At 38.0% G+C, this 26,665-nt stretch overlaps 2 protein-coding genes and 1 long non-coding RNA gene across 4 annotated transcripts in view; 1 reads left to right on the top strand and 2 right to left on the bottom strand.

The window, feature by feature from the left end:
• Positions 1-3,649, bottom strand: part of LOC126916890 (uncharacterized) — a 109,999-nt gene extending 106,350 nt beyond the window's left edge. Inside the window, exons 1-3 of the mRNA XM_050723174.1 lie at positions 3,037-3,649; positions 2,052-2,092; positions 712-1,015 (exon numbers count right to left, since the gene is read on the bottom strand). Coding sequence (XP_050579131.1) covers positions 712-1,015; positions 2,052-2,092; positions 3,037-3,276 — 585 coding nt within the window. The 5' untranslated portion in view covers positions 3,277-3,649. The remainder of the gene's footprint in view (positions 1-711; positions 1,016-2,051; positions 2,093-3,036) is intronic.
• The window catches only part of LOC126916883 (uncharacterized), a 193,689-nt gene extending 181,477 nt beyond the window's left edge, over positions 1-12,212 (bottom strand). For both annotated transcript variants that reach the window (XM_050723150.1, XM_050723149.1), the window contains exon 1: positions 11,357-12,212. In XM_050723150.1, coding sequence (XP_050579107.1) covers positions 11,357-11,761 — 405 coding nt within the window. In that variant the 5' untranslated portion in view covers positions 11,762-12,212. The remainder of the gene's footprint in view (positions 1-11,356) is intronic.
• LOC126916903 (uncharacterized) lies at positions 10,377-12,890 on the top strand. The gene is made up of 2 exons (XR_007710815.1): positions 10,377-10,406; positions 12,194-12,890. It is a non-coding gene; the product is annotated as an uncharacterized LOC126916903 (long non-coding RNA).
• Positions 12,891-26,665: the final 13,775 nt, after the last annotated feature.

Genomic DNA, 26,665 nt, shown 5'->3' on the forward strand with positions numbered 1-26,665 from the left:
TCTTTTTCTGTGTTCGAGGTGTGAATGCCGCGAGTGTCATGACCAGCCTTTCACGTGCTCTTGGCGCGCCTTCTACTGGCAAAGATGGGACGCTACTTGAACTAACACGAGATGTTAGTTTTCCGAGAAGATCACGATATCTCTGCGGGTGAGGAAGTTCGGCAACTTGTACCGCTGTAATATAATTCCAAATTACCCTGCGGAGATACCGAGTTTACGACACGTCCCTAGCGATTGAGCGCGGGATGAAGCAAATTTCTATGTTATTGCTTAATAATTTATGATTCCAATTGAAAAATAAGCTTCTTCGCGACCATGCTATAAGCTTCACCGACGAAGACGTGCTTCCTTAGCGAGGCTCCTGACGAACAAGGAATGAAAACCATAGCGACTCGATTCGTCCGTAATTTTAACTGTTAATTTTCGCCTAATTAATAATTGTTCTAACTCCATCTAAAAAAGAAGAAAAAAAAAGTAATTGATGAATCCACGTATGCGTACATTGTTATAAAGAACGATATGATGTGTAAATAATTATAAGTTACAAAGAATAAAATAATAAATAATATGATGAAAATTGTATACCTGGAGAGCAACGAATATTTGGTTCTTTCGCACGATCGTATAGAAGTTCGTCAACTTTAAACTCGGTTTTTCTTAGTCTGCAAACTAGCGGAGATAGAGCGACTAAAATAAACGAAAGATCCTTACCTTCCTCGCTTTTAGGTCTGCGATGTCGTCCATAATGTCCAACTGAAGATTGTGCGTACTTCCTCTACCGCTCGGTGGTGCGGACATTCTAGACTCTGGGTCTCGACGACTCGGCAATATTCTGGTCACGACTCCAAAAGGAAAACCGGCGATTGATTCGCGACGATTACGGCCAAACAAAGTCGGTGACACTCTTTCAATCGTAACGACCGAATGTCTTCGGCCACCTAGCTGAGGAGCCGATGTTTGAGAGAGGGTGGACAGGAAAGTAGCTTCCCTCGGCGATGGTCCTTGTATTTTCGAGCTATCGCGGGGAAACGCGGTCGTTAGAATACGCGTCAACGGGAGTCGTAAATTCCCGTTACGATTAGAATAATCGACGCCACGAATAGTTCGATCCCCGTATTTCGGTTAGGATAATCGGGGTGGTTGATGCGGTATAACACTGGTAGTCACTGAGTTATAATAATGTATATTTCCAACACTTTATACAATCACACAAAGTAGTAACGCCGTTGATTAAGATACAGATAACGAGAGAAGGGTTAGTCTTGGATGAGAGAAGGAGAGCTTTAGGCGCTTTAGGCCCTTGAGAGTTATAGGAACTGTCGGAGTTCTGGATAATGTGAGAGCCTTAGGAGACTCTAGGCCGTGTAGGCACCTTGAGAAATGATGAAGGAACTCTGAAAGATATAGGAACGGTAAGAGTTATAGGGATTATGGGAACTCTAGACACCGTGAGAGACGATCAAACTCTTAGAGAGGTAGGAACGGTGAGAGTTGTAGGAAATGCAGGAACTCTAGGCACCGTGAGAGACGATCAAACTCTAAAGTTTTATTCTAATGTGAATGCGGAGGAAAGCTCGGTATGGGTGTGCCCTTTGACCGAAGAACGCGGATTCGTTGCTTACATTTTCAGTTAGGAAAGTGAGGGCAATGATCCGCGATGCTGATTGGTTATGACCAATGTTGGGAAGGAAGATAGGAGGAAAAAGCCTCCTACTAACTTGGGTCCTAGGCGACATTGTTTATGGGGAGACTCGGATTTTCCGTTAGGGAGATCTCCGCCTTTTTCGTTAGGCCACTACCTGCTTTCTCCGCAATTCTTAAGAGCACGTAATAAACCCAAGGACCCTTCTAAAGAACCAGCTGAAAACACTTCTGGAATTAGAAAGTCTTTTCTGGCAGTCAGATTGACTCAAACCATGTGTGCGAACAATGCAGTTAGGATTTCACTTTATGGTGGGTCCTTAGGCCTATGGAAGGTTCGAAGGACGGCACGTACACCGTTGGCTGTCACGCCGCGCGGGATGGACTGCAGATGTGTTGCGCGGCGTAACAGTCCTGATCCTTCTCCGCCACGATCGCTCATTCGTCTCACCTGTCCACACAAACATAAAGATAGTTTCGCTACGCGAGAACTGTCGTAGTGACGATCGAGCCTGGCGAAAGTCAAATTGACCAACTTCATCTTTGGACAATCTCATAATTTCGCAATTTCATCGTCCAAGTACACGATTGATTCTCACAAAACCTCTAGTTCCTTAGAGTTTAACGCCACGCTCATCTTTTCACTTTTATCGCATATTGTCTCACCACTTGCGATACTTGTAATTACTTTTCTCTACTTTTCAATTTTGGAGTTGGTCAATGTGATTTCCGAATGGCTCGATTGACTATGCGAGTCTTGAATAAAGATGACAATTAAACTATTCAGATTAGTCATGTTGCTTCGTCAAACGATTTGAATTCAAGCAATTCGAAACCATTTTGTCAATGTGAACCTATTATTTTACCAATGTGAATCTGTAATTTTGCTTGAAATATCCTTCCAAGTTTTTATGATGATTCAGACTGGTCAAGTTACCTGAATCAAGCAACTAATTTCAAGTTACTTGAAACTATTTTGTTAACGTGTACAGTTGCTTGAATCAAGCAACTATTTTCAAGTAAGTTGGAACTATTTTATTAATGTGTGCAGTTGAGTGAAGCAAGTATTTTCAAATAACTTGAAGCTATTTTGTTAACGCGTACAGTTGCTTGAATCAAGCAACTATTTTCAAGTAACTCGAAACTATTTTGTCAGTGTGAAACTATATAGACACTAGTTAATTCCCATACACATGTATAATGTATAATGTATAAACAGAGCTATTTTTTCAGATCAGAAGGTACGATCAATCTTTTTCTTTAAATATATTATGCAAACGTTGGACAACGTCATGTTTTGTTAAGCTAACAGGATACACTAAAAATACATTATCAAGAAAGGGGATGTGGCCCGTAAGCAAGTATGTTCTTCTAGATATGACCATCAGACAGTACCTGTGATGCGGTTATCCCGGAAGTACATTGCGGAGTCGGTAGAGAGCGTTTCCTGACCTCTCGCCAGGGAGACAATAGATGAGGATTTAAGGGTGTCGAATCGGGATCCATGCAACGCGGAGGCGACTCGTTCCTTCGCCCTTCCTCTTCCTCTTCGCCCGATGTGCTTTCCTCTATGACGATTTGAGGCTCGCCATAGTTTGCCACATTCACATTCGGGCTGTACCATTGTCTTCTCATCTTGATTTAGAAAACTCTCACTTGAACATAAATAAAACGTTTCTTCGTTGAAACCGTATCATAGTGGAGAACGATCGAACAGTACAAAAGAATGAATAAAAATAAGTCACATTTTTATTAATTTTCTTTTGTATCTAAAAACAAATCTGATAGATTCAAAGATACAAGATCTTTGAAAATATCGTATGGAATTTAATACTAATTTAGTGTGCAATTAAAAAATTACTATACTATTTTATTTCTCCTATATACATGTTGGAGATAAAAGGACATCGGGGCCTTTCTTTTGGAATTTTTGGGAAGACCCCCAATACTTTAGTCTAGACTTTTTATTATAGCTGCACTTAAATAATAAAACTCAGAAGTAGTTGTTTATAATTTAATCCGACTATGTTTACCCGAGATTTATGACAGTAGGCTTGGGCTCGAAGTGACACAACTGGTCGCTAAACGTAGCCACGGTCATGGCATGGACGTTTTTACCTAACAAAGCTATGGAGTAATTGTATAGATCTCCTTAAAAATATAGTTGACCCGAGGGGTACAGAGACGAGTATATAAGTGCAGTTCCATTTGGACTGAGGGAGTTCTACTTATATCGTAGACAAGTAAGTTGAGTTACACTTGAATTGTGGACAAGTAAGCTCAGTACGACTTAGACTTTGGAAGAAGACGTATTTGTTATCCCTTTGACCGTGGATTCGTTATTGAACCTAAGATCATTGTCATTGGCATCTCGAGTATCTAATTGCCACGGTTACTTGTCAAACTCTGTACCATATCGGTACTGTAATCATATCGGTACCAGTAAATATCATCCATATCGTATAACAACAATGGTTAATCCAAATGAAGATTCGTTACACGCCCCTAATCCCAATGAGAACTCGAGATATATGTATTTTTCTTTTCTTTTTGCTTAAAAGATTTCCTGTTTATTGTCACATTAGAATGTCAGATTCTTTTGGCACACGAAGGCTTCGTAAATATCAGAAGGAATATAACGTGGAAAAATGTTGTTTTATTTTTAAAGTTCTACGCTTCGCTACTTTTTTCCTAGTACGTTCGCTTTAGCAATAACACTGACTTTTTCGCCCGTTAAAAACGGATTACGCAGACGCGCTCACGCAGCACGTGCCCAGAGCGAATGTTGCGAGTCGATATTTTCTTTTGCGAATCGCTCTCGTTATTTCGTTGGAAATGTTACCGTGCGGATATCAGACAGCCATTGGAAGTTATTAGACGTTAAAATTTGGCGACAGCTTCGCGTATTCCACCAGTTTCTCGATATTCCCCTTCGAACCTACAAATTGCTTCCGTATCTCGCCAACAGCTAGTCCTCGTATCTTACGCAGACGTCGATTAGAAGTAGAATTTTCGATAAAATTTAAATTTCCCTTTTCAGTTCGTACTTCGATTTATGGACTCGTACATACGTTTTTCTCTTATATATTACGTGCATTTGCATATATATCTGTTTCTCTATCCCATGCGTCGTAGTTTTTGGATGAAACCAACAGCTTGTACACACGTGCAAGATTTTATTTTTCGTGATAAATCGAACAAGAATATATTCTTTCGTGCTTCTTAATTGAGTGACATTACACCAGGTGAATAATGTACTCGAATAAACGATTTTTCTTAATACTTATAAATTACGCGACGCGTTAACATTCAATTAATTCATAAAGGAAAGCATGATAATTATATGAATCAACTTTAAGAAAATAAGTGTAATTTTTAATATTAAATAACGAATAATAGAAAAGATGGAATAAATAAGTTAACAATAAAATGATAAACAATACGCGTTTGCTTATTTACAAAAATCAAAATATAAGCAGCTTAAGTAACTCAATATTTTATGGAACGTTCTTCAAAATCAATAACTACATTGTGTTCTTTCCATTCGAAAAAATTCTGTAACGTAATTTCCGCACTAAAGGACCTTCTATCGTAGCATTTTCGTCGGAGAATTTCAAATAATCTAGTTCTGCTTCGAAATCTTTTTATTACCTTTTTTTTATTACGCCTTTGAATCCATCGAAAGATTTACATTAAAATTTTTACTTTGCCACTACTTTCTTTATGTCGCTGCATATCAATTATTTATTGAAGCTACTTCGTTCTAACGTGGCAATCATTCACCAGTTCAGCACAGGCTAGCGCACATTTTACGAGACGGATTTTCCATGCGTCGAAGTCGCAAATGTCGTTACACGTGTACCGGGGTGTATCGACAAATATCAAAGTCATACGAGTAGCATTGAATCGGTGGAAATATCGAATTTCGAAAGTTTGATTCGACGTGTCCAAGATACGAGATTCCAAAGAGAAAGTTCGCCCTCAGGTCGACGATATCGATTTAATATTACATGCGATTTATTTTCGTTCGCTGAATCAGTGAACTTCTACATTTCACGCGGTTCATCGGGCCGAATGATTTTTCTGCATACAAAGGGCTGGAAATTTGAAACATACTGTAGCCTAAACCGGTCGCCGGATTAAACTCGACGAAGCTTCGAATCGAGAAAAACGTGCAATCGTAATCTGGCTTTTACGAAAATGGACACAACGACGTTACCGGACAAATAACGAAATTCTTGTCCATTATTGAAATTCTATTGAAATTCTATTAAATCGCCAACTACGTTCTTATTGAAATTTTCATTTATTTCTTTTTAAACGCACGATCGAATTTATCGCACGCGTACTCTTCTGATTATATTCTATCGTTGATATTATTACGACGAACATTGTACATAAAAATTTAGAAAGTTACTATGCACAATATTTGATTTTTCCTCAATTTTACTTTAACGAATTTCGTGTTTTAGTTTACGTTACTTAGAAAGTTCGAATTTTCTCCGTTTATGGCAATACGAAACTATTAGGTCGTCCGAAAAGTTTCTTTCGTTCTATAAGGAAATAATGGATGCACATTTTCCGTTTTATATTATTTTATCGAATTACCTATGATCCGTTTTGTTTTATCAAACTAAAGATCACAATGTTCGACAGATTAGGTTTTATGTTTGTATAAAGATGCGTCGTTGAAAAAGACGTCTCTTTGAAAGAAAGACATTTTCCGGACAACCCAATATACAGGGTGGTTGGTAACTGGTGGTACAAGCGGGAAGGGGGTGATTCTACGCGAAAAAAGAAGTCGAAAATATAGAATAAAAATTTTTCGTTCGAGGTTTTATTTTCGAGCAATTGAAAGAAAAGATTATTGTAGCCCTTCATACTTTAAAACAAACGAATGCGTTAGAAAGTGTTCATAGAAATTTAATTAGAAGAGCAGAAGTATGTGTTCGACAGAATGGGCAACACTTTCAGCAATTTTTGTAATAATAAACTTTATGATTACTTCATGTTATTCCATTATGTATTCCTAATTTTCCGTTACGGCAAAAACAAACTTAAACTGCGATAATATCCATCGAGACAACGATCTACAGTGAGGTCCGTTATAACGAGACGTGATAAAGTGCACGCGTACCGAGCGAAAATTCAAAGTCGATTTTCTCGAAAACGAAGCCTCAAACGAAAAATTTTTATTCTATATTTTCGACTTCTTTTTTCGCGTGGAATCACCCCCTTTCCGTTTGTACCACCAGTTACCAACCAACCTGTATAATATTACTGGAAACATTGTACTCGGACACAAGGTTTAATACGATGCTTTAAATAATAGAAGTTTCAGGTGGAACGATAATATTGGGTTGGCAACTAAGTGATTGCGGATTTTGTCAGTACCACCTAATGATAAAATCCGCAACCACTTAATTGCCAACCCAATATAAAGTATTAGGAGGAAAAAGTCCGAAATAGTAGAAGTTCGTGGTCGACTAAGTGCAGACCAGCATTTTCATGGCGATAAATTAAGTTGAAGCACAATATCATTAATTCTCGATGCTGCAGCGCTCGCCAAGTTTTATACCCCAATTTCGTCCTCGTTTCGACAAATGAAAATACTCCTGATGCTTTAAGAAAATTTCGAACTTTTAACGTTCGAAGAAAGAAACTTGCATATCAAGTAACGGTTCTCTCATATTTTCCTCAAACTCGAGAAAGTTTGTTAACGAAAGGAAGATACGACCGAGTGGAAACTGTGGACAAAATGAAAAATATTTAAACACCCAGAATAACAATCAATTACGAAATTACGAAGAAAAAGTCACACAAATATAAGTCGTGTAATAAATAAATTTCGTAAAACATCGATAAACATTGCTTTGTTTGCTGTTAGTTTGTTATCAATCTGTACATGTAAATGATACTATATCGCGTTAATTTGAATCCAAATTTTCAAAATTTGAAGAGAAATCGTAAGAAATTTCTACGTGCAACATATTTTTCAGTTTTTACTTTTCTACCTTTTTATTTCTTTTTGCGATGCTTTGTTACGTTACGCGAGATTATAAAAGTTGAGAATCGCACGGAATAAAACGAACAATAGTACATTTTACTTTCTCGTATAATCTCTATGAGAAAAACAAAATTGTAGAGTATATCGAAAAACAAATTTTCGTTCTGCGTAAAATCTCGAGAAATTCTTCCTTTCTTCGTCCGTGTTAGATGATAGACGAATGACGCATCAGATGACTCGTGCGATTCCTTAGCATAGAAGAGTGAATTGAAATATTCACGAAGCGCGATGTACTGTTAACCAGTTAACCGTGGAATTTAGTTTTAGAAGTCAACGTGAATAAAATGCAAATAAAAATAAACGACGACGAGTATACACGTCGAACACAAAGAAAATGTGTTACGTGTTCCTGTTATAAGTTTTACGACGACGTTAAACCAAAATGACGATGGCTTACATTTTTCTTCGAAAAAATGAATTATTTCCCACATAAAATGTTAAAATTGTAACAAAATAATAAAATTCGTAAACAAGAAAAATGTGAAAAGATAGAAGAAATTCAGTGGATCCTCCCAGTGTGGTATTTCTCGAAACAGAATATCGCACAAAGTGGCACTTCGCAAATCTAACACCAGCAACGTGAAGTGGATTCGATCAATGATATAACTGGTATAAAATTGGGGAAATGTTTTTTGATAGGAAGCGTAGGTTTTACGGTTGAACTCGTAGATGGTGGAGCAACTTTCGAAGCTCGTGTTCGTGGAATTGCATATTCGATAATTTATTCAACACACCTTCGACCAAAAAACTGAATCGCATTATATTTTCTGTATTATATTTCGATCGTTATCGGGGAATACCGGACACACGCAGTAAAACATCCACTCAATTTGCAAGCAGACAAAATTGCGTAAACAATTCGGGCATAGCCGATATATCGGTGAAAATAATCAACTGAGTTTATAAAAAGGAATACGTTGTACAGGGAATAACCGATATAACAAAGGAACAAATCAAATTTTTCAGTTTTACTGACAAAGCGAACGTACCACTAAATAACATTCTTAGCGCTTCTTACTAAAATTTGGAATTTTTATGGTAAATGGTAATGTTTTATATTATACGACAGATGAAACATACTGAGATTAACATTTTTCTCGACGTGTTTAATTCATGAAACGCGGTTAACTGTTTAAAAACGCTATCGACGATAGCTTTTCGAAAGATGTATAAATAAAACGAGGAGATAGAGCGAAATGAAATAACGAGTCGTTCGATTTCTCGTTATGTCGTGTTGTTAAGAAGCAACAGAAATGAAATTTCAATTTTCCATTAGAATCGACGGAAGGATCAAACGACGATACGGTAAGAGAAATCGCATGATTCCACTCAAGTGGCACCGTTTTGTCAACGCAGGCTAACGCGTGACCTTTCGTCGTTTCGATCAACATGGTTCAACATGGGTCATACCGCCTGTGCTGTCAGATGTTCAGCCAAATGGTGTTTGCATTTGTCGTAGATAAAACGCTTGGAAAACTCGTCGCGCGCTAGTGCGCTTCTCTGTTTTCGCATGAAATCTCCGACTTTTTTCTACTTTCCTAGTTTCCTATTTTTTCTTTTTACCCGTTCTATACGATTCGCCTCTGAAAGGTTATTCTTGCTGTACCGCTACTATTAGGTTGTCCGAAAAGTTTCTCTCGTTTTATGAGGAAATAATAGACGCACGTTCTTTCTTTTATATTATTTTGTCGAATTACGTACGATCCGTTTTGTTCTGTTGAGATAAACACCGCGATATTTCACAGACTTACTTTCACGTTTGTACGAAGGTGCACTGTTGTAAAAATTCTTTTTGCGAAAGAAAGACACTTTTCGGGCAACTTAATACGTTGTGTTCGTTTTATAAAGAAATAATAGACGCGCGATGTCCTTTCTTTTATATTAGTTTATCGAATTATGCACGAACATAATAATAGAGTTATAAAGAAATGGATCGCACCTAATTCGATAAAATGATATAAAACAGAAATTGTTGCTCATCTATTATCATTTTATGAAACGAAAGAAACTTCTCGGACAACCTAGTACATCGAACGACTACCGTTGAATAAATTCTCTAAAAACGAAAATGTTTTTAATCGAATTAAACGATCGAGATGGCTGTAATACTTTTGTAGGATTTTACGAATACTTACCGAGCGTTGAAAGTTCGATGTGCTCAAATACTTATAAGCGATTTTTCTTTCTCGAGACGATTCCCTTTCGTTCGCGAACAACCTGAAAATGGAAAAAATATCGTTAACGGGTGTGTTCGTGATAATCGTAACAACGTCGTTAATCGATTTATCGATGAATCGTTACGTGTGCTTTACGTTCTTTGCGAGATTCCACGACAAATATCGTTACGCGCGAGTTAATCGAGTAAACGACGTTTAAAACGGTTTAAAGTTATTCCCGATATCGCAACTATAAATAGGGAAATGATACAAAGAACAGTGTTTTAACCCTTTGAGTGCTGTGGGCGCATATAGGTGTCTGGCGAAAGCTATCGGTGTGGACTAAGGACATATATATGCGTTTTCTGTAAGTGCTCGGCATGGACTAAGGACGCATGTATGGGTTTTTTTTAATTTTTCACACACTGAATTTTTCACAAGCACTGAATTTTTCACACACAACTAAATTATTAACTCGTGTTATATTTATAAGGTTCAATAATGCGATAATTCAGAGATCGATTCTGAAGTCTGAAAATCGAGTTTTTTTTATTATGAAATGATTTGATAAAATATAAAAATGAACAACAATTAATATGCGTCTATAACAATCAATAACGATGATTATCTAAACGGGAAATTATAAGTCTTTGGTGGAATGTTTACCTGAACGTCCTGAGCTACCGACCTTTCTTCTTCAGTCTTTAAATCTTAAATCTTCAGTCTTCACAATCTCAAACAACTATTCTATAACCTTGTATGTCTCTCTAATGTAACTCTCTGTCCATCCGTCTGGGGAACACGTGCTTCTTCAACTGCTCGTCCGTGCAATAAAGGAAGATCGGAAGATCTTGTATCTTTGAATCTATCAGATTTGTTTTTAGATACAAAAGAAAATTAATAAAAATGTGACTTATTTTTATTCATTCTTTTGTACTGTTCGATCGTTCTCCACTATGATACGGTTTCAACGAAGAAACGTTTTATTTATGTTCAAGTGAGAGTTTTCTAAATCAAGATGAGAAGACAATGGTACAGCCCGAATGTGAATGTGGCAAACTATGGCGAGCCTCAAATCGTCATAGAGGAAAGCACATCGGGCGAAGAGGAAGAGGAAGGGCGAAGGAACGAGTCGCTTCCGCGTTGCATGGATCCCGATTCGACACCCTTAAATCCTCATCTATTGTCTCCCTGGCGAGAGGTCAGGAAACGCTCTCTACCGACTCCGCAATGTACTTCCGGGATAACCGCATCACAGGTACTGTCTGATGGTCATATCTAGAAGAACATACTTGCTTATGGGCCACATCCTCTTTCTTGATAATGTACTTTTAGTGTATCCTGTTAGCTTAACAAAACATAACGTTGTCCAACGTTTGCATAATATATTTAAATATATTCCTATTAGGTCATTTGTTGTCTGTATATTTTCCCTTTCGATTCTGTCCTGGACTTCGATAGGTAATCCAATGACAATCAGGTGTATCCTCACCTCTTCATCCATTTCCCTTTTTACTTCCAATATTAGTCGTTCTTTCTCTATTGCATATTCTACGAATGAACCTGAAAGGTATTTAAAGTTGTAAGCATATCGTATTGCCGGCCAACCTTTATTCTTAAAGGCTTTGAGAAACGCTTCTTTCCAATCTTCCCAGTTGTGTCCTCCAGCTTTCAGTAGATTTGTTTGGTACCACCTTTTTGCTGTTTTTCCTAGGTACTTTCTCAAACCTTTGACTTTTTCCTCATCGCTTTTTATTTTGTATTTTTTGCATTCCTCTTCATACTCTGATATCCAGTTTGTGGCTTTCTGAGTTCCTTCAAATCGTTCTATATTGAAGTTTATTTCCTCTATTTTCCTCTTATCTCGTCTTTGAAGGGTCTCTAGAAGTTTTTCCATGTCCAGGTTGAGTTTCTCGATTTCCGTCTTTGTTTTTCTTGTGGAGGTTATTTCTGCTTCCTCTAAGACAATGTCTCGGAATACGAAGTTTGAATCCGTATCGGTATACAGTGCTGCTGTCTCATCGTCTATTGTGAGTTTAATATTTCTATATTGGCCTACCTTGGTTAGACTGTTTGCGGTCTTTTTCACTGTTGGTAAACTGAATAATTGTTGATGGTACTTTCTTTCTTGTTATTCCGGGGGGAAAATATAGCACATTTCGTCTTCTGGTCTTCTGATAGATTCTATACTCTCTATCTTCTCCCCTTTCGCGTTCTCGGTCATGACGACGCGTAGGTTAACTCTCAGCGGCATGACGTGGCGAAAATCGATTTATAAGGTTCAATAATGGGATAATTCAGGGATCGATTCTGAAGTCTGAAAATCGAGTTTTTTTTATTATGAAATGATTTGATAAAATACAAAAATGAACAACAATTAATATGCGTCTATAACAATCAATAACGATGATTATCTAAACGGGAAATTATAAGTCTTTGGTGCAATGTTTACCTGAAAATCGAGAATCGATTTTCAACGTCCTGAGCTATCGACCTTTCTTCTTCAGTCTTTAAATCTTAAATCTTCAGTCTTTACAATCTTAAACAACTATTCTATAACCTTGTCTGTCTCTCTAATGTAACTCTCTATCCGTCCGTCTGGGGAACACGTACTTCTTCAACTGCTCGTCCGTGCAACAAAGGAAGATCGATCTCTCCGTTAAACACAGCCTGTCGTGCTACCCGTAAAACAAAAAGAATCCCTATCCTACATGAACTCTAGGGATTTTACATATTTACTAAATTTAGTTTTCTAGTTTATTACCCAAATTCTAGTTAACTGTAAATTTCAATGTTTATAATAAATAATTAAAAATAACTAAAAAATAACGCTCCTGAATCATTTAATCTCTTTCATTTTAATCATTTAAACTACCATAACTTATTACGATTTGCGCTTTGAATAGTTAATCAACAGAGTTCAGTCTAACGAAAAAGTATTCCGTCTACAGCGATCGTCAGCGCTAGACACGCGCCGTCCGTACGGACGGCATAGGCCGTGAGTATTCAGCACTCAAAGGGTTTATCGTCTGTGATAAAGCTTTTAGTTTCGAAAGCTCTGTTAAACTCGTTATGGTAAAATTAATAGACACTATAATCTTAACGAATTATCTTTTGTATTCGTAAGAGGCCCGACGATTTCTTTATTATGGGAAAATAATTTCAGCGATATTTTTCGCTTTTAACGCGTTTGTAGCGCGAACGCGTATATCCTTGCCTGTTGCGCGTTATACGTTTTAACGTATGTGCATAATTTTCTATCTACCAAATACGCGCAGCTTTTAACGAAGCAGAGCGAAACGTTTGTAAAATTGGAATGTTAGAACGATGTTTCCGATAAAATTCTTTGTTCCCGGCAGGTTGAACTGCGAGACCGATGCGTTTAAAAGTGCAATTTTCGAGGAATTAAACGCACGAAATTCTGAATATTAGTTCCTTCGTTATGCCTTTGTCATATTCGTTTCTATCTTTATCATTATTCGACAGGTTATTCGCAACTCGTGCAACGAAATAGAAGGATATCCATACGTTGATCCAAATTTCTTCTTTCAACCATATAATTGGCTTTCTTTTGCATAAAACGATATTATTGAAACGTTATCATAGATATAATCTGGTTCTGGAAAAAATCGAAGAACGTCGTGTGAAAATCGATTTTAATTTAAATTGTCTTAAATATCCTTTAACGAATACGTCGTATTCTTTCGTTCTATTACGTTTAAATTAACAGTTATCGTCCTTTATGTCGGCCATTTCCTTCGTTTACGTTCTTTTTCACTTTCTACCGTAATAGATCAGCCACGGATAGTCCATTTCGACGAATAGTTTCTCTCGATCGACGTGGAAACCGTCGAAAAGAAAGATTTAGGATATTGTAGCCGTTCGCCGATAAGGAGCGCCATTTACGCCGAAGGAGATCCGTTCTCTTAGAACGTTCATAGAGCTCTGGGTCTTTTCGTTCTATAGGATTAATATAAATCTAGAAATTGTACAGCCCAACTTTAAGTCTATCGCAGCTTCGTTCGAACGACGCTACTTCGTCCTGTACAAATTTCGATTCCTCCGATGAAACGTGTATTCACAGCAAAGTACTTTTTTCTGTAATCTTATTATGGCTTGCGAAAGTGTTCGAATAATCTTGATCGTTCCGAGGTGACGCGTATCACACGAACAATAGAAAACTCGGAAAATACCGAAAGGTCGGATGATACCGGCGTTCGTACGGTAAAATCGTAAAATTGATTTCGATAACTTAACATCGTACGTGCGTTTCAGTTTAGTTGACTATTTGATCGATTAAAAGTTCAATTAATCTATTTACTTTGTTCGCGCGGTGTCGGCGTTAAAATTTCGAAAAAAAAACGCGCAGTTAGGAGAAAGCTGGAAAAACATCGTATAATACGAGACTCGGATAGCCGAAACTTCACTGAGCTGGCGGAAATTTTGCGTAGGATCGCGTATTATGCCAAACATTTTGAAATCCCGTTAACGCTGTAACGAGACACGACTATCGTGATTATGTTCGTTACATCAGTTGCGACTCTTCAATTTTTGTACTTTCGAGTCTGTCCCTATTTTAACGATAATAAAACATATTTGTAACGTTGGGAGAAGAGGTTTAATCAAGAAAATTGAAACGAAAATGTGCGATCTTTTTTCATTTTCTTCAAAACGAAGGTATTCTCTAACGTTGTAAGAACGTAATTGGGTCGACCCACACATAACTCGACCTGAAATGATCGAAAGGGCGTAGCAGGCTTTTTTTTATTTATTACAAGCGTACAGTTTTGTCAGGTTCAGCCAAATATTAGGTTGCCCCAAAAGTGTCTTTCCTCTACGAATATGTCTTTTACGACAATGCATCTTTATACAAACACGACAGCTAATCTGTCAAATGTCGTGGTCTTTACCTTAATAGAACAAAATGGAACGTACGTAGTTCGATAAAATAAAGGAAACGAGAAACGTCGTGCGTCTATTATTTTCTTATAAAACGAAAGACTCTTTTGTTGTACAACCTGATATTTGAACTGTCGATAATTTTCGAGAAAGGTCCTGCAACTTCCATATACATTTTCCGATCCATTTCAAATTTTTCCAATACAATACTCGCGTCTCGTTACAGCGCCAGCGAAATTTCCAAATATCTCGCATGACACGCATCGCACATTCGTGAAAACATTCCGTGATAAACGTTGGAACGCTTTCTCAAGCCATTGGGTATATCGCACCGAATAATTTCGAAATTTCACTGGCGCTGTAACGAGACAAAACTATGCTGATTATTATTATTATACGTGCAAAATGTGGAACAGATTTGAAAATGTATCACACAAGTATCGGAAAAAAGATCATCGAATTATTGGAAAAACCAATTTTGTTCGCTACGTCGATAAGCCACGGTAAATAGCGAGATCGTTTTTGAGACTAATAGTGCGTTTAAAACTATTGTTCATACCGTGTGCTAATTTTTCACTAATACTAAATAAACTACGTTCGCAAGTAAATGTCCAGAATAACGTAATTTCCATCTGCATCGTCGGTTTCGTTTCAAATTTCACTGTTATAATTCTCGCAGCGATTCCTGTCTCGTTACAGCGTTAACAAACTTTCGGAAAGTGTCGCGTAATGCGCATTTGGAAAAAATTTTCCGTTGCGAACGTTGGAATAGCAGCGCGAGCCACCGCGCAAACAGCGGGAAACAATTTTTCCTTGGAAAACTTGGAAGCTCGTGTCATCGTTTAGAACACGTACCTGCGTTGTGTTTTATCGATGTTCGGTACTTTGAAGTCTAAGTATAAAGTGCTTGCACGGTGCAACTAATCCGTGACAAATCAAGCAAAGTAGAGGCTGCATTTCATCGAATCAAGGAACGTTTGACGTGTACACCGTGACATACAGAAACTTGTACATCTCTGAAAGCCAACGCTTTGATGTTTAACGATGAATGCTCAATTCTCAGAAACGATGCTGTCGTTGAAATTAAGCTAGTCGTTTCTGCCGGTGTACGCGGAATTTCCTTTCTATGGGCTCTCGCGTACAAACGTGTTTATGTTCATTTACACCGTCTTTCTAAACGAGGGGTCTAATCAGTTTGTAGAGCCGATTTATCGGTTTCTGTGCGTACAGCTGCGTTACCGTTCGTCGAACGAATCATGCAAACCAGACAATTGCCCGATTTTAAGACGCGACGCGATAAACGCGAACAACTGGTTCAGTGGGACGACGATAATATCGATCAGAACGTTCTACGTAAAATTAGTTAGAAACGATCCGCCTGTTACGATCGAACTTGGGCTATTGGCATCGATTGTGGTAGTTACACTTGGCTAGCAAGTGTAATTAGAAGAATACGAATCCTTGGCAAATTAACGAATAGTTTCTTTCGAAATTTACTCTTAACCGAAGCATTTATCTTTTATACGATATCATACACAGCAACTGGAGAACCCGGAGAAGCGTTACCACTGCGAGAATTACGCTCAGCTAATAAACGCAAACGAACGACAGACAAATATCCTGATAAGTTCGGCAAGCAAATGTTATCTCGTTTCTAGAAATAATTGTTAATAAGGAATATGCTAACAAGGAATTTGCTAATAACCGTAAGGTTGTATTAAGCGTACGATTTATGCTAAATATAAATTGCACGAATGCGACGACAGTTCGTAACAAATTGAGTTCGATAACGACAATGTTAATTGTATATATATATATATATATATATATATATATATATATATATATATATATATATATATATATATAATGAATTTTTCCGAAAGATACGCGTACGCATGTGTATATCTATATATGTGTGTCTCGCAGAGCAATCTTGTATACAATTTTCACTTTTATTAGAATGCTGAAGTAGTGTAGTATATTTTATTTCTTTTATTTATTTTATTAGATTACCAATTATTCAGATTCACGAAGTAGGTCACACACACAGATATGCATACACGTGTGTGTATATACATGTGTTTTCGCAGAGAAATCTCATACATTTGAATCGCGGCTTGTTTTATTTATTGGTTCATTTAATTATTTCATTTTATTTGTATTTTATATGTCATTGCTGATTGGTTGTAGTGTTTCTTCTTATTGATTCATTTATTTCATTTTGATTGTCTATCGTATAATTCTGTTTATTTTGATTGGTTAGTTATTAATTAATTTATTATTATTGGTCGTGTTTAATTATTCATAAGTTATTGGTTCGTGGCGTCACGTGCGGAACGCGGGACGTGACACTATTACGATATATCGTATAACGTTATATACTATTACTGCACAACGTGTAACATTATATATATATTATACGTAATGTTATAACGTAACGTTATAACGTATAACGTTATATAGTATTACGTTATAACGTATAACGTTACATACCATTACTATACAACGTATAACGTTATATAGTGTTACGTTATAACGTATTACGTTATATAGTATTACGTTATAACGTATAACGTTATACAGTATTACGTTATAACCTATGACGTTATATACTATTACGTTATATCGTACAACGTTAAATACTATTACGATATAACGTATAACGTTACATACTATTACTATACAACGTGTAACGTTATATAGTATTACGATATAACGTATAACGTTATAAAGTATTACGATATGACGTATAACGTTATGTAGTATTACGTTAGAACCTATAACGTTACATACTATTACTATACAACGTATAACGTTATATAGTATTACGTTATAACGTATAACGTTACATACTATTACTATATAACGTATAACGTTATATAGTATTACGTTAGAACGTATCACGTTATATAGTATTACGATATAACGTATAACGATATATACTATTACTATACAGCGTGTAACGTTATGTATTATTACGTTATAACGTATAACGTTACATATTATTACTATACAACGTGTAACGTTATATATTATTACGATATAACGTATAACGTTATATAGTATTACGTTATGAGGAATAACGCTATATGTGTAAATTCGTCCAATCGCGGGGAGACGGAATCGCCAGGAAACACGTCACCGGGAGTCGTAAATTCCCGTTACGATTATAACAATCGACGCCGCGAGTAGATCGATCCCCTGATTTCCGGTAAGATTTTATGGGTGGTTGAAATGATATAACTCCGTGATTAACAGTGTTATAACTTATATATTTTCCAACAATTTCGTATAATCACACACTTTAGTGCCGTCGCTGAGTTGGAGGATTGCCTTGATCTTGCTCAGATTCTGACTGACAATCTGATAGATGAAGGGCTTCGTGTTGTAATAGACATAGCGATTCATCAGATCCGACTTTGAATGTATCGAATCAACAAAGCCAACCGAATGACAGAATGAATAGTCTTTGACTGCTTGACTTCGACTTCTTGACTTCGACAGTGTGACTTGCCTTGCGTGACTGCTTCTGGTGAGTGACTTTGCTGGTGAGTGCCGAAGCGTGCAGACGTGTGTCCAGTGCCCTTTGAAATTCACAAAACAACACGTGACGCCCATCAGTCGAAAGCGAATCTAACAACCCTAGCCATGTGTTCGCAAACGTGCTAGTGAAATATCCAACGCTGCTAAGCTCTGACCCGAATCACAGCCTCTCGACTAGTTATTTCATATTGAATTAACTAGATAGATGATGGCCCAATCATCCCAAACGGGTTCTACGGAGTTAAGTTACAACAGCGCCGCTCTTCCTCCCCAGTGGCAAAGGGGCAAAACATCCCTCTTTGCAAACGATCCGCACACAAAGAGATGCAAGCTGGAAGCATTCAAGACGAATGCGAACAAGAGTCAAATCAACCCATCAGCTAGCCAAGTGACCACCCACAACAGGTTCGCGATACTGGAGACAACAGAAGACGCTATGAATATAACCGAAGCGGTAAATACGCAACATACCCAAATGCTCCCCCTCCCCGCCACTCTTCATTGATGATGTCATTGACATTCAGACAATGACGAAGACTATCGAAAAAGATATCAGCAAGGAGGAATATAAATTGAAAATTAGCAACAACCGTGTAAAAATTCTGCCGACCAACCCAAACGCCTATAGAAAATTAACAAAGTTATTAAAAACCCTGAATTCCAAATTCCACACTTACCAGCTCAAGCAAGAATGACCATTTCGTGTGGTGCTACGCAACATCCACCACTCAGCCGATCTAGACGAACTAAAGTTCGAACTGTTAAAGCACGGCCATGAAGTAACTAACATCAGAAATATTAGGCATAGAATCACAAAAAAACCACTATCCCTATTTTTCATAGATATAAAACAAAAAAAAAAATAACAAAGAAATCTACAACATCAATCGACTGATGAACTCTATAGTTAAGATCGAACCACCTCTTGTAAAGAAAGAGATAGTACAATGCAAAAGGTACGGCCACACGCAGAAATACTACAACCATAATTTCCGGTACGTAAAATGTGCAGGTAGTCATCCCACTGATCAATGCACTAAATCCCCAGAAACCCCCGCGAAGTGCATCTACTGTCAAGGAGAGCATCCTGCGAACTACAAAGAATGCTTAGCCTATAAAACACTGCACAATAATAAGTACCCTAAATCCAAACCCAAGGAGATATCCAAACAAGAACCTAGACCCCAAAAATTTTCCACGCCATCAATCTCCTATGCCCAGGCAACACAAGGAAATATAAACAATTCGAAAACCCACAGTGGACACTTAGAAAATAGTGTTCCCACCCCACAAAACACAGACAACTTCACCAGATTCGAAAAACTAATCGAGAAGCAAACAGAGCAAATTAATAACTTGCTGTCACTACTTACACTCTTCATAGATAAATTAATACACACAGAAGCAAAATAAAACCAATGCGTATAGCTCTGTGGAACGCCAACGGTTTAGCTCAGCACAAATTTGAACTAGAACTATTCTTAAAACAACAGCAAATCGATGTAATGCTCATATCTGAAACCCACTTCACCGACAAAAACTACCTCAAAATAAACGGCTACAACTTCTACCATACCCAACATCCCAGTGGAAAGCCATACGGCGGCACCAGAATCATCATCAAATCCAGCATTAAATATTACGAGCTTCCATCATTCCAGAAAGACTACCTTCAAGCCACAAGCGTAGCAATAGAAGACTGCCATGGTACAATCACCACTTCAGCAGTATACTGCCCTCCCAAACACTCGATTGCTAATGAGAACTTCGACGGCTTCCTTGACGCCCTAGGCAATAGATTCATAGCTGGAGGAGACTATAACGCCAAGCATACCCAATGGGGCAGCAGACTAGTCACAGCAAGAGGCAGAAACCTCTTGAAAAGCATAACCACCAGCAATCTCAACTATCTCACCACATATGAACCCACGTACTGGCCCACTGACACTAACAAAATCCCCGATTTACTCGACTTCTTCATAACGAAAAATATCTCGCCTAGATATGTCCTGAGGTGGTATGTCGTGATAGGTGCGGAAGGAATACTCAGATGTTCAACAAAAAGTTTATTACTATTAACAATCAACAAGTCAACAATTTATACGATTCACACTTATGATTAACCATCGAGAGTTTACAATCGCGTATCTCGGCTTGTATTTGCTTCGCTATGATGCTGAACCTTTCGCACTTCGCGGCTTGAGGCAGAATGACTCTTTTGTTCGAAACCAAACGGATTCTTTTCTTAGTTGCCCTTCGATATCCCTACTACACACGCGTTTATTAGATGTATCGCGGCGGTTGCCACGCGTGCATTCTTCCAAACATTCGGCGGAAGAACCATAGGGATATCGATGGCACATTAGGCACGTCGGCCTTACGCTTTGAAGATATAGCGCTTTGTGTCACGAAGCCGTTGAAAAGTTCCGTCCTTGTGTGCCGCCACAGTCCAAATCAACTCCTCGGCTGAAATCTCTTCCGACCATTTCCCCGTAATAGCAATAGTCAGTTCAGCAATAATCAAGAACCCACCTAATGGCCTTATTCACAACCAACTCACCAACTGGCAGCTCTTTAGAGAAGTCTTTAATCACTCAACCTCTACCTCAATTTCACTAAAAACAAAGGAAGATATTAAAACAGCCACAGAATACTTAAATACGAGCATGACAAACGCTATCCGCTCCTCCACACCTACTGACTTCTATCAGCAAACACGAATATCCCCATTACATATTAAACAAAATCACAGAAAAACGAAGACTAAGAAGAGTATGGCAGACCCATAGAACACCGGACGACAAACGCAAACTAAACAACGCAACCAGGAAGTTAACCAAAATCGTTAAAAAAATACAAAAATGACTGTTTTCAAACGTATCTCGTCAATTTGTCCCCCTCTGCCGACTCCAACTACTCACTATGGAAGGCTTCCAGGAAACTCACGCGTCACCCGCAAATAATCCCTCCAATTCGCTGTCCGCAAGGCGGATGGGCACGAAGACCTATAGAAAAAGCCAACCTGTTCGCTAACTACCTATCCAACGTTTTTAAACCTCATTCCTCCACTACCGCTCCGGAAATAACAGAATACCTGCATTCTCCCTTCCAAATGTCTCCCCCCGTTAAACCTTTCACTTCTCTAGAGATTACAGAACTAATCCATCGTCTGAACCCCAGGAAAGCACCGGAATATGACCAAATAAGTAACAAAGCAATTAAGGAACTACCCGTAAAAGGGATTGCGCTCATTTCTTCAATCTTCAACGCAATTCTTCGCCTTGAATACTATCCCAAAACCCGTAAAACCAATACACGAAACTAGCTCTTATTGCCCAATTAGTCTTCTACCCACTTTGTCATAACTATTCGAGAAGTTGCTAACGAATCGACTCCTTCCACTCCTAGAGGATCTGAAAACACCGCCAGATCATCAATTCGGTTTTCGGAAGCAGCATTCCACAATAGAGCAAATCCACCGAATAACACACAATATCAGCCAAACCCTCGAAAAGGTAAAATACTGCTCGGCGTTATTCCTTGATATTCAACAGGCATTCGACAAAGTATGGCATGAAGGGCTTCTTTACAACTTAAAAAAGTCCTACCACACACTTACTACTCCATCCTAAAATCCTACCTAACCAAAAGACAATTCATGGTTAAATACGTAGACGCCATTACCACAACTTCCCCAATAGAAGCGGGCATACCCCAAGGTAGTGTCCTCGGACCCTTCCTGTTCTCCATCTACACTGTCGATTTACCAATATCAACAGAAATAACTATAGCAACATTTGCTGACGATACAGCGCTATTAGCGTCCCACGCCAACCCAATTGCCTCATCCACTCTCCAGCGAGGTCTCGACTCAATGGAAAAGTGGTTCCATAAATGGGGCTTCAAAATTAATGAAAAAAAAATCCACACATGTAACCTTCACGCTGCGAAAACAAACCAGCCCACAGGTCTCCATTAACAATATAACAGTTCCTAACAAGGACACAGTCAGGTACCTGGGCATGACTCTGGACAGGAGATTAACCTGGAAACAACATATCCTAGACAAATCTAAACAACTCAGGGACAAACTCAAAAAATGTTATTGGCTCATTGGCCGTCGCTCCAACCTAAGCACGCAGAACAAAATTACGCTCTATAAGACCGTAATAAAACCTGTCTGAACCTACGGAATCCAACTATGGGGAACAGCAAGTAATTCCAACATTGAAATACTCCAACGCTTCCAATCGAAAACGCTAAGATCCCTAATAAATGCACCCTGGTATGTTACCAACGAAACAATCCACCGCGACCTCAAGATACCTACAGTCAAAGATGAAATACACAAGTCCAGAAGCAGATATAACGCAAGAGTCAACAACCACCACAACACATTAGTCACCCAACTACTAGACACGACGGACCAGATCCGCAGACTAAAAAGAAAATATCCTTTAGATTAAATCCTTAGAACCTACCAGAACCAACAATATAAAACTATTATAAGCCATGTCATTGTATCGCGCCAAATGAAGTTACTGAAAATTCTCGACGAGAATTGATTGTAAATGTTCTAATAAATAAATAAAAAAAAAAGTCCAGCAATGGCGATCTCTCTACTGAGAAGAGTGGGACGACGCATCGTCTTTAGTATTAATCGTTCTTGTATTCTATTTTATATTCGTATTCTTCCAATTGGAGATGTCATCGTATCAATCTTTAAAAAGAATTCTTAACGTTCATTTATCACATTCCTGCTCGGGCAGCCGAGGAGGACGGACGTGTCTAGACGGTCGTCCTCTCCAGGTAAAAGTGAATAAGTGCTTCAAAGTAATAGTGCTGCAAAGTGATAGTGAGGAGGAAATAAAATAGCAATGCAAATACCAACTATAAACATAGCAACAAAGAGAGAAACCTATTATATAAAAAACAAACAAATTAACATGGAGACAGAAGAAACAAAAGAGCAGCGGGGACAGGAAGAGAGCAATTCAGATTATGAAAGATACTATCAGGACGAAAGCTGGAAGCTAGCGAAGGCTAGCAAAAAACGCAAAACAACTCCAGACATAAGTGCCATAGGAAACCCAGCTACAGAAAAGCAGCGATGGCTGCAAGAATTACCATCAAGCAACTCCTTCAGCTCATTGAAATTGACCAACTAACAGTAACGTCAATTTCCCTCACCCTTCGAACGAAGATTTTTCTCTACGAATCCGATGATCTCGTGCCCTTAGACACACCCATCATAGTTTTCCTCGACAGCATCACCGTGACGGAGAGACACTCTCTTGTACGATCTCAACAACGATTGAGGTATCATTCTTATACGTAGTGATTGCTCTGTACATTAACCTTGAGTACAACTTAGACGCTAACGAAGAGTAAAGTTCGTCATCTCGTTGACCGCGGATTCGTTATCGACCCTGAGGCCATTGTCATTAGCGCTACGAGTGCCTAACTGCCGCGGTTAATTGTCAAATCTGTCATATCCATACATGTGTCAATAAACTCTGCATCGTACTACAATAATGGCTAATACCAGTGAAGATTCATTAAACGCCCACAACCTACCGTCAACCTGACATATATATATATATACATCGATGCCGTTATGCGGTGATGAGATTTATAATCGGCATTTGCTATTGTGATGAGAAAAGCCAAAAGTAGAAAACCTGAAAGTACATGCTGTTTGTTGAAATGTCATAAAGAATTGTTCAAAAAGCGGACAAAGGCCACCTTCATTTTTTTAAATGGATCTATACAGTTCTTAATACATTAATCAATCTGTTATTGCATTTCTTATAGAAAGTTATTCCGTATGTATTTATGTAACTATTAGTAACTATTAGTAACTATTAGTACCGAACAAACAAATTTTTGGAAGAGTTGAAAAACATAAATAAAATCATTATATTCTTTATTTCTGTTAAATATTAATATCCAACTCTAGAAATGGACGTATGTATTTATTGCTTAAAAGTCGTTGCGTATCATGGTTGTGTGCGTGCGTATCATTTCTTTAATGTGACGGCCATTGCATCAAAATGTAATTCAAAGGTACAGAACGAATTGATCGTTTGTCGGTTTTTTATTGTTATATCGAAGGTGGTGAGCATGAATATATAAAAGAGAGATGTGGTAAAGCGGTTACAGCAAAGAAACAAAACAATTTAGACTCAAAAGGACCAAATTCAGCACTAAACCTTTTTGCACAAACTTATAGAAGTCATGTGCAGGAACAGATCATATATGCCACTCAAGATTTCTGGCACGGGCTTTACAAACAATCTTCAAAGTTACCGAAAACAGGTTTTTTCATATAACAACGATTCTAATAATCAAATAGCATAAAGTTCCCAATAAAAATTGTAGGTATTAAGAATATCAATCAAATGAGATATCACAAGTTAAGATCGGTTGATTTGTTAAGCTATAAATAAATAAAAGTCGCCCAAAATCGACATATATTCAATCTATCAAGTGTGCAAAATTTTATTCTTAAACCCTTTTAGCTTTTGCAAAAAGTTATTTAACAACTAAAGAGGAGTCTTCATGGCATATTCATTATCCCCACTACAGAAGGGAGAAAGCTCGTCTAATAAATGAACGTTTTTTTTGCGTTTTTTTTTTTTTATTTATTTATTGAAATTCACAATTTGTCCAATTTGGACATTTGGTGGAATTTTTTAACAGTTAAATTAGCATGCCAGTTCCGCCTGGGTAGGCGACCTAAACGGACGTGCGAAACAGTGCTCCAGTGAAAGTGCGGCAAGAAGGAAGAGAAAGGGACAAAGTAAACGCCCGTCGACAAAACGTGGAATCATGCAGATTCCACCAATAAAAATAGTTAATTCTGGAGAAACATATTTCATAAATAAAGCTACAGACTCTACATATGTAGAGAAAAAAGACGATATTATGGAAACAACACAATCCGACGGGGAGCAAAACATACCAATACACCAGGAAGAAAGCTGGACGGTGGCAACCTCCAGCAAAAAACGGAAGGTAACCCCGCTCGCAAGGGCGAGGAAAATTGGTACATATGAAAAAAAACAATGGCTACAAGATATCAAGCTGCATAATCCATTCAGCGCACTGCCAGAAGAGGCAGCAACGGACCAAACGGAAAGCCCGACAAACCGTATTCCCAAACCACCACCGATATACATAGATGCGAAAATAATTGACCCCCTCATCGAACTACTAAACAACACCGCAGGGAAAGACAACTATGTCATCAAACAGATAAAAATAGACCAGGTGAAAGTGCAAACCAACACCCCAGAAATATTCAGAAAAATTACAAGATCACTAAAGGAAAAAAACGCAGCGTATCACACTTTTCAACTCAAAACTGACAAAAGCTACAAAACAGTAATCAGGGGACTACACCCAAAAACAAATACCGGAAAAATAAGTGAAGAACTGGCAAAAATCGGACACCAGGTAAGGTCAATTAATAACATTAACAAATACGATACTAAACAACCGTTACCGCTATTCCTAGTTGAACTAGAACCTAGAAACAACAACAAAGAAATATACGATATAGAAAAATTACTAAACACAATAGTAACAGTGGAACCACCAAGACACAAAAAAGATATACCTCAATGCATGCGGTGTCAACAATACGGACACACTAAAAATTATTGCAACAGAAGCCCAGCTTGCGTCAAGTGCGCAAAAAACCACTTAACTATACACTGCCCATATTCTGGAAAAATAGAAGAAGTTAAATGCTACAACTGTAACGGAAACCACCCAGCCAGCTATAAAGGATGTGAAGTAAGAAAACAATTACAACGTAAACTGTTCCCGCCCCTACGAAGCAGGACGAAGAATTTTTTTTTTATTTATTTATTGAAATTCACAATTTGTCCAATTTGGACATTTGGAGGAATTTTTTAACAGTTAAATTAGCATGTTGGTGGCTACCCCCAGCGGGGTACCATCCTCGTGTTTGTTAGGTTATGTCCTTTATAAGGTCTGCTGGGTGCTTCCTTTTTAGTCTTCTGTCCATGTTTATGGTTTTGTATGTTTCCGCAGCTAACCGGTTTGGGTGTGTTGCTATTCTTGATTTGTATTTCTCGGAGGATCTGCTAATTTCTTCCTTGACCGTTGGGATTCCCAGGTTCCTCCGTATATCTTCGTTTCTGACGAACCAAGGTTCGTTTACTATTGTTCTAAGGATTTTAGCCTGTATTACCTTTATTTTGTTTATATGGCTCATTGCTGCCGTCCCCCATAATGGTATTCCGTACGTCCAGATTGGTTTTATTGTCGTTTTATATATTTTTAATTTATTCTGTATGGTTAATTTGGATTTTCGGCTTGTTAGCCA

The sequence above is a fragment of the Bombus affinis genome, chromosome 5 (assembly GCF_024516045.1).
Source record: "Bombus affinis isolate iyBomAffi1 chromosome 5, iyBomAffi1.2, whole genome shotgun sequence".
Lineage (NCBI taxonomy): Eukaryota > Metazoa > Arthropoda > Insecta > Hymenoptera > Apidae > Bombus > Bombus affinis.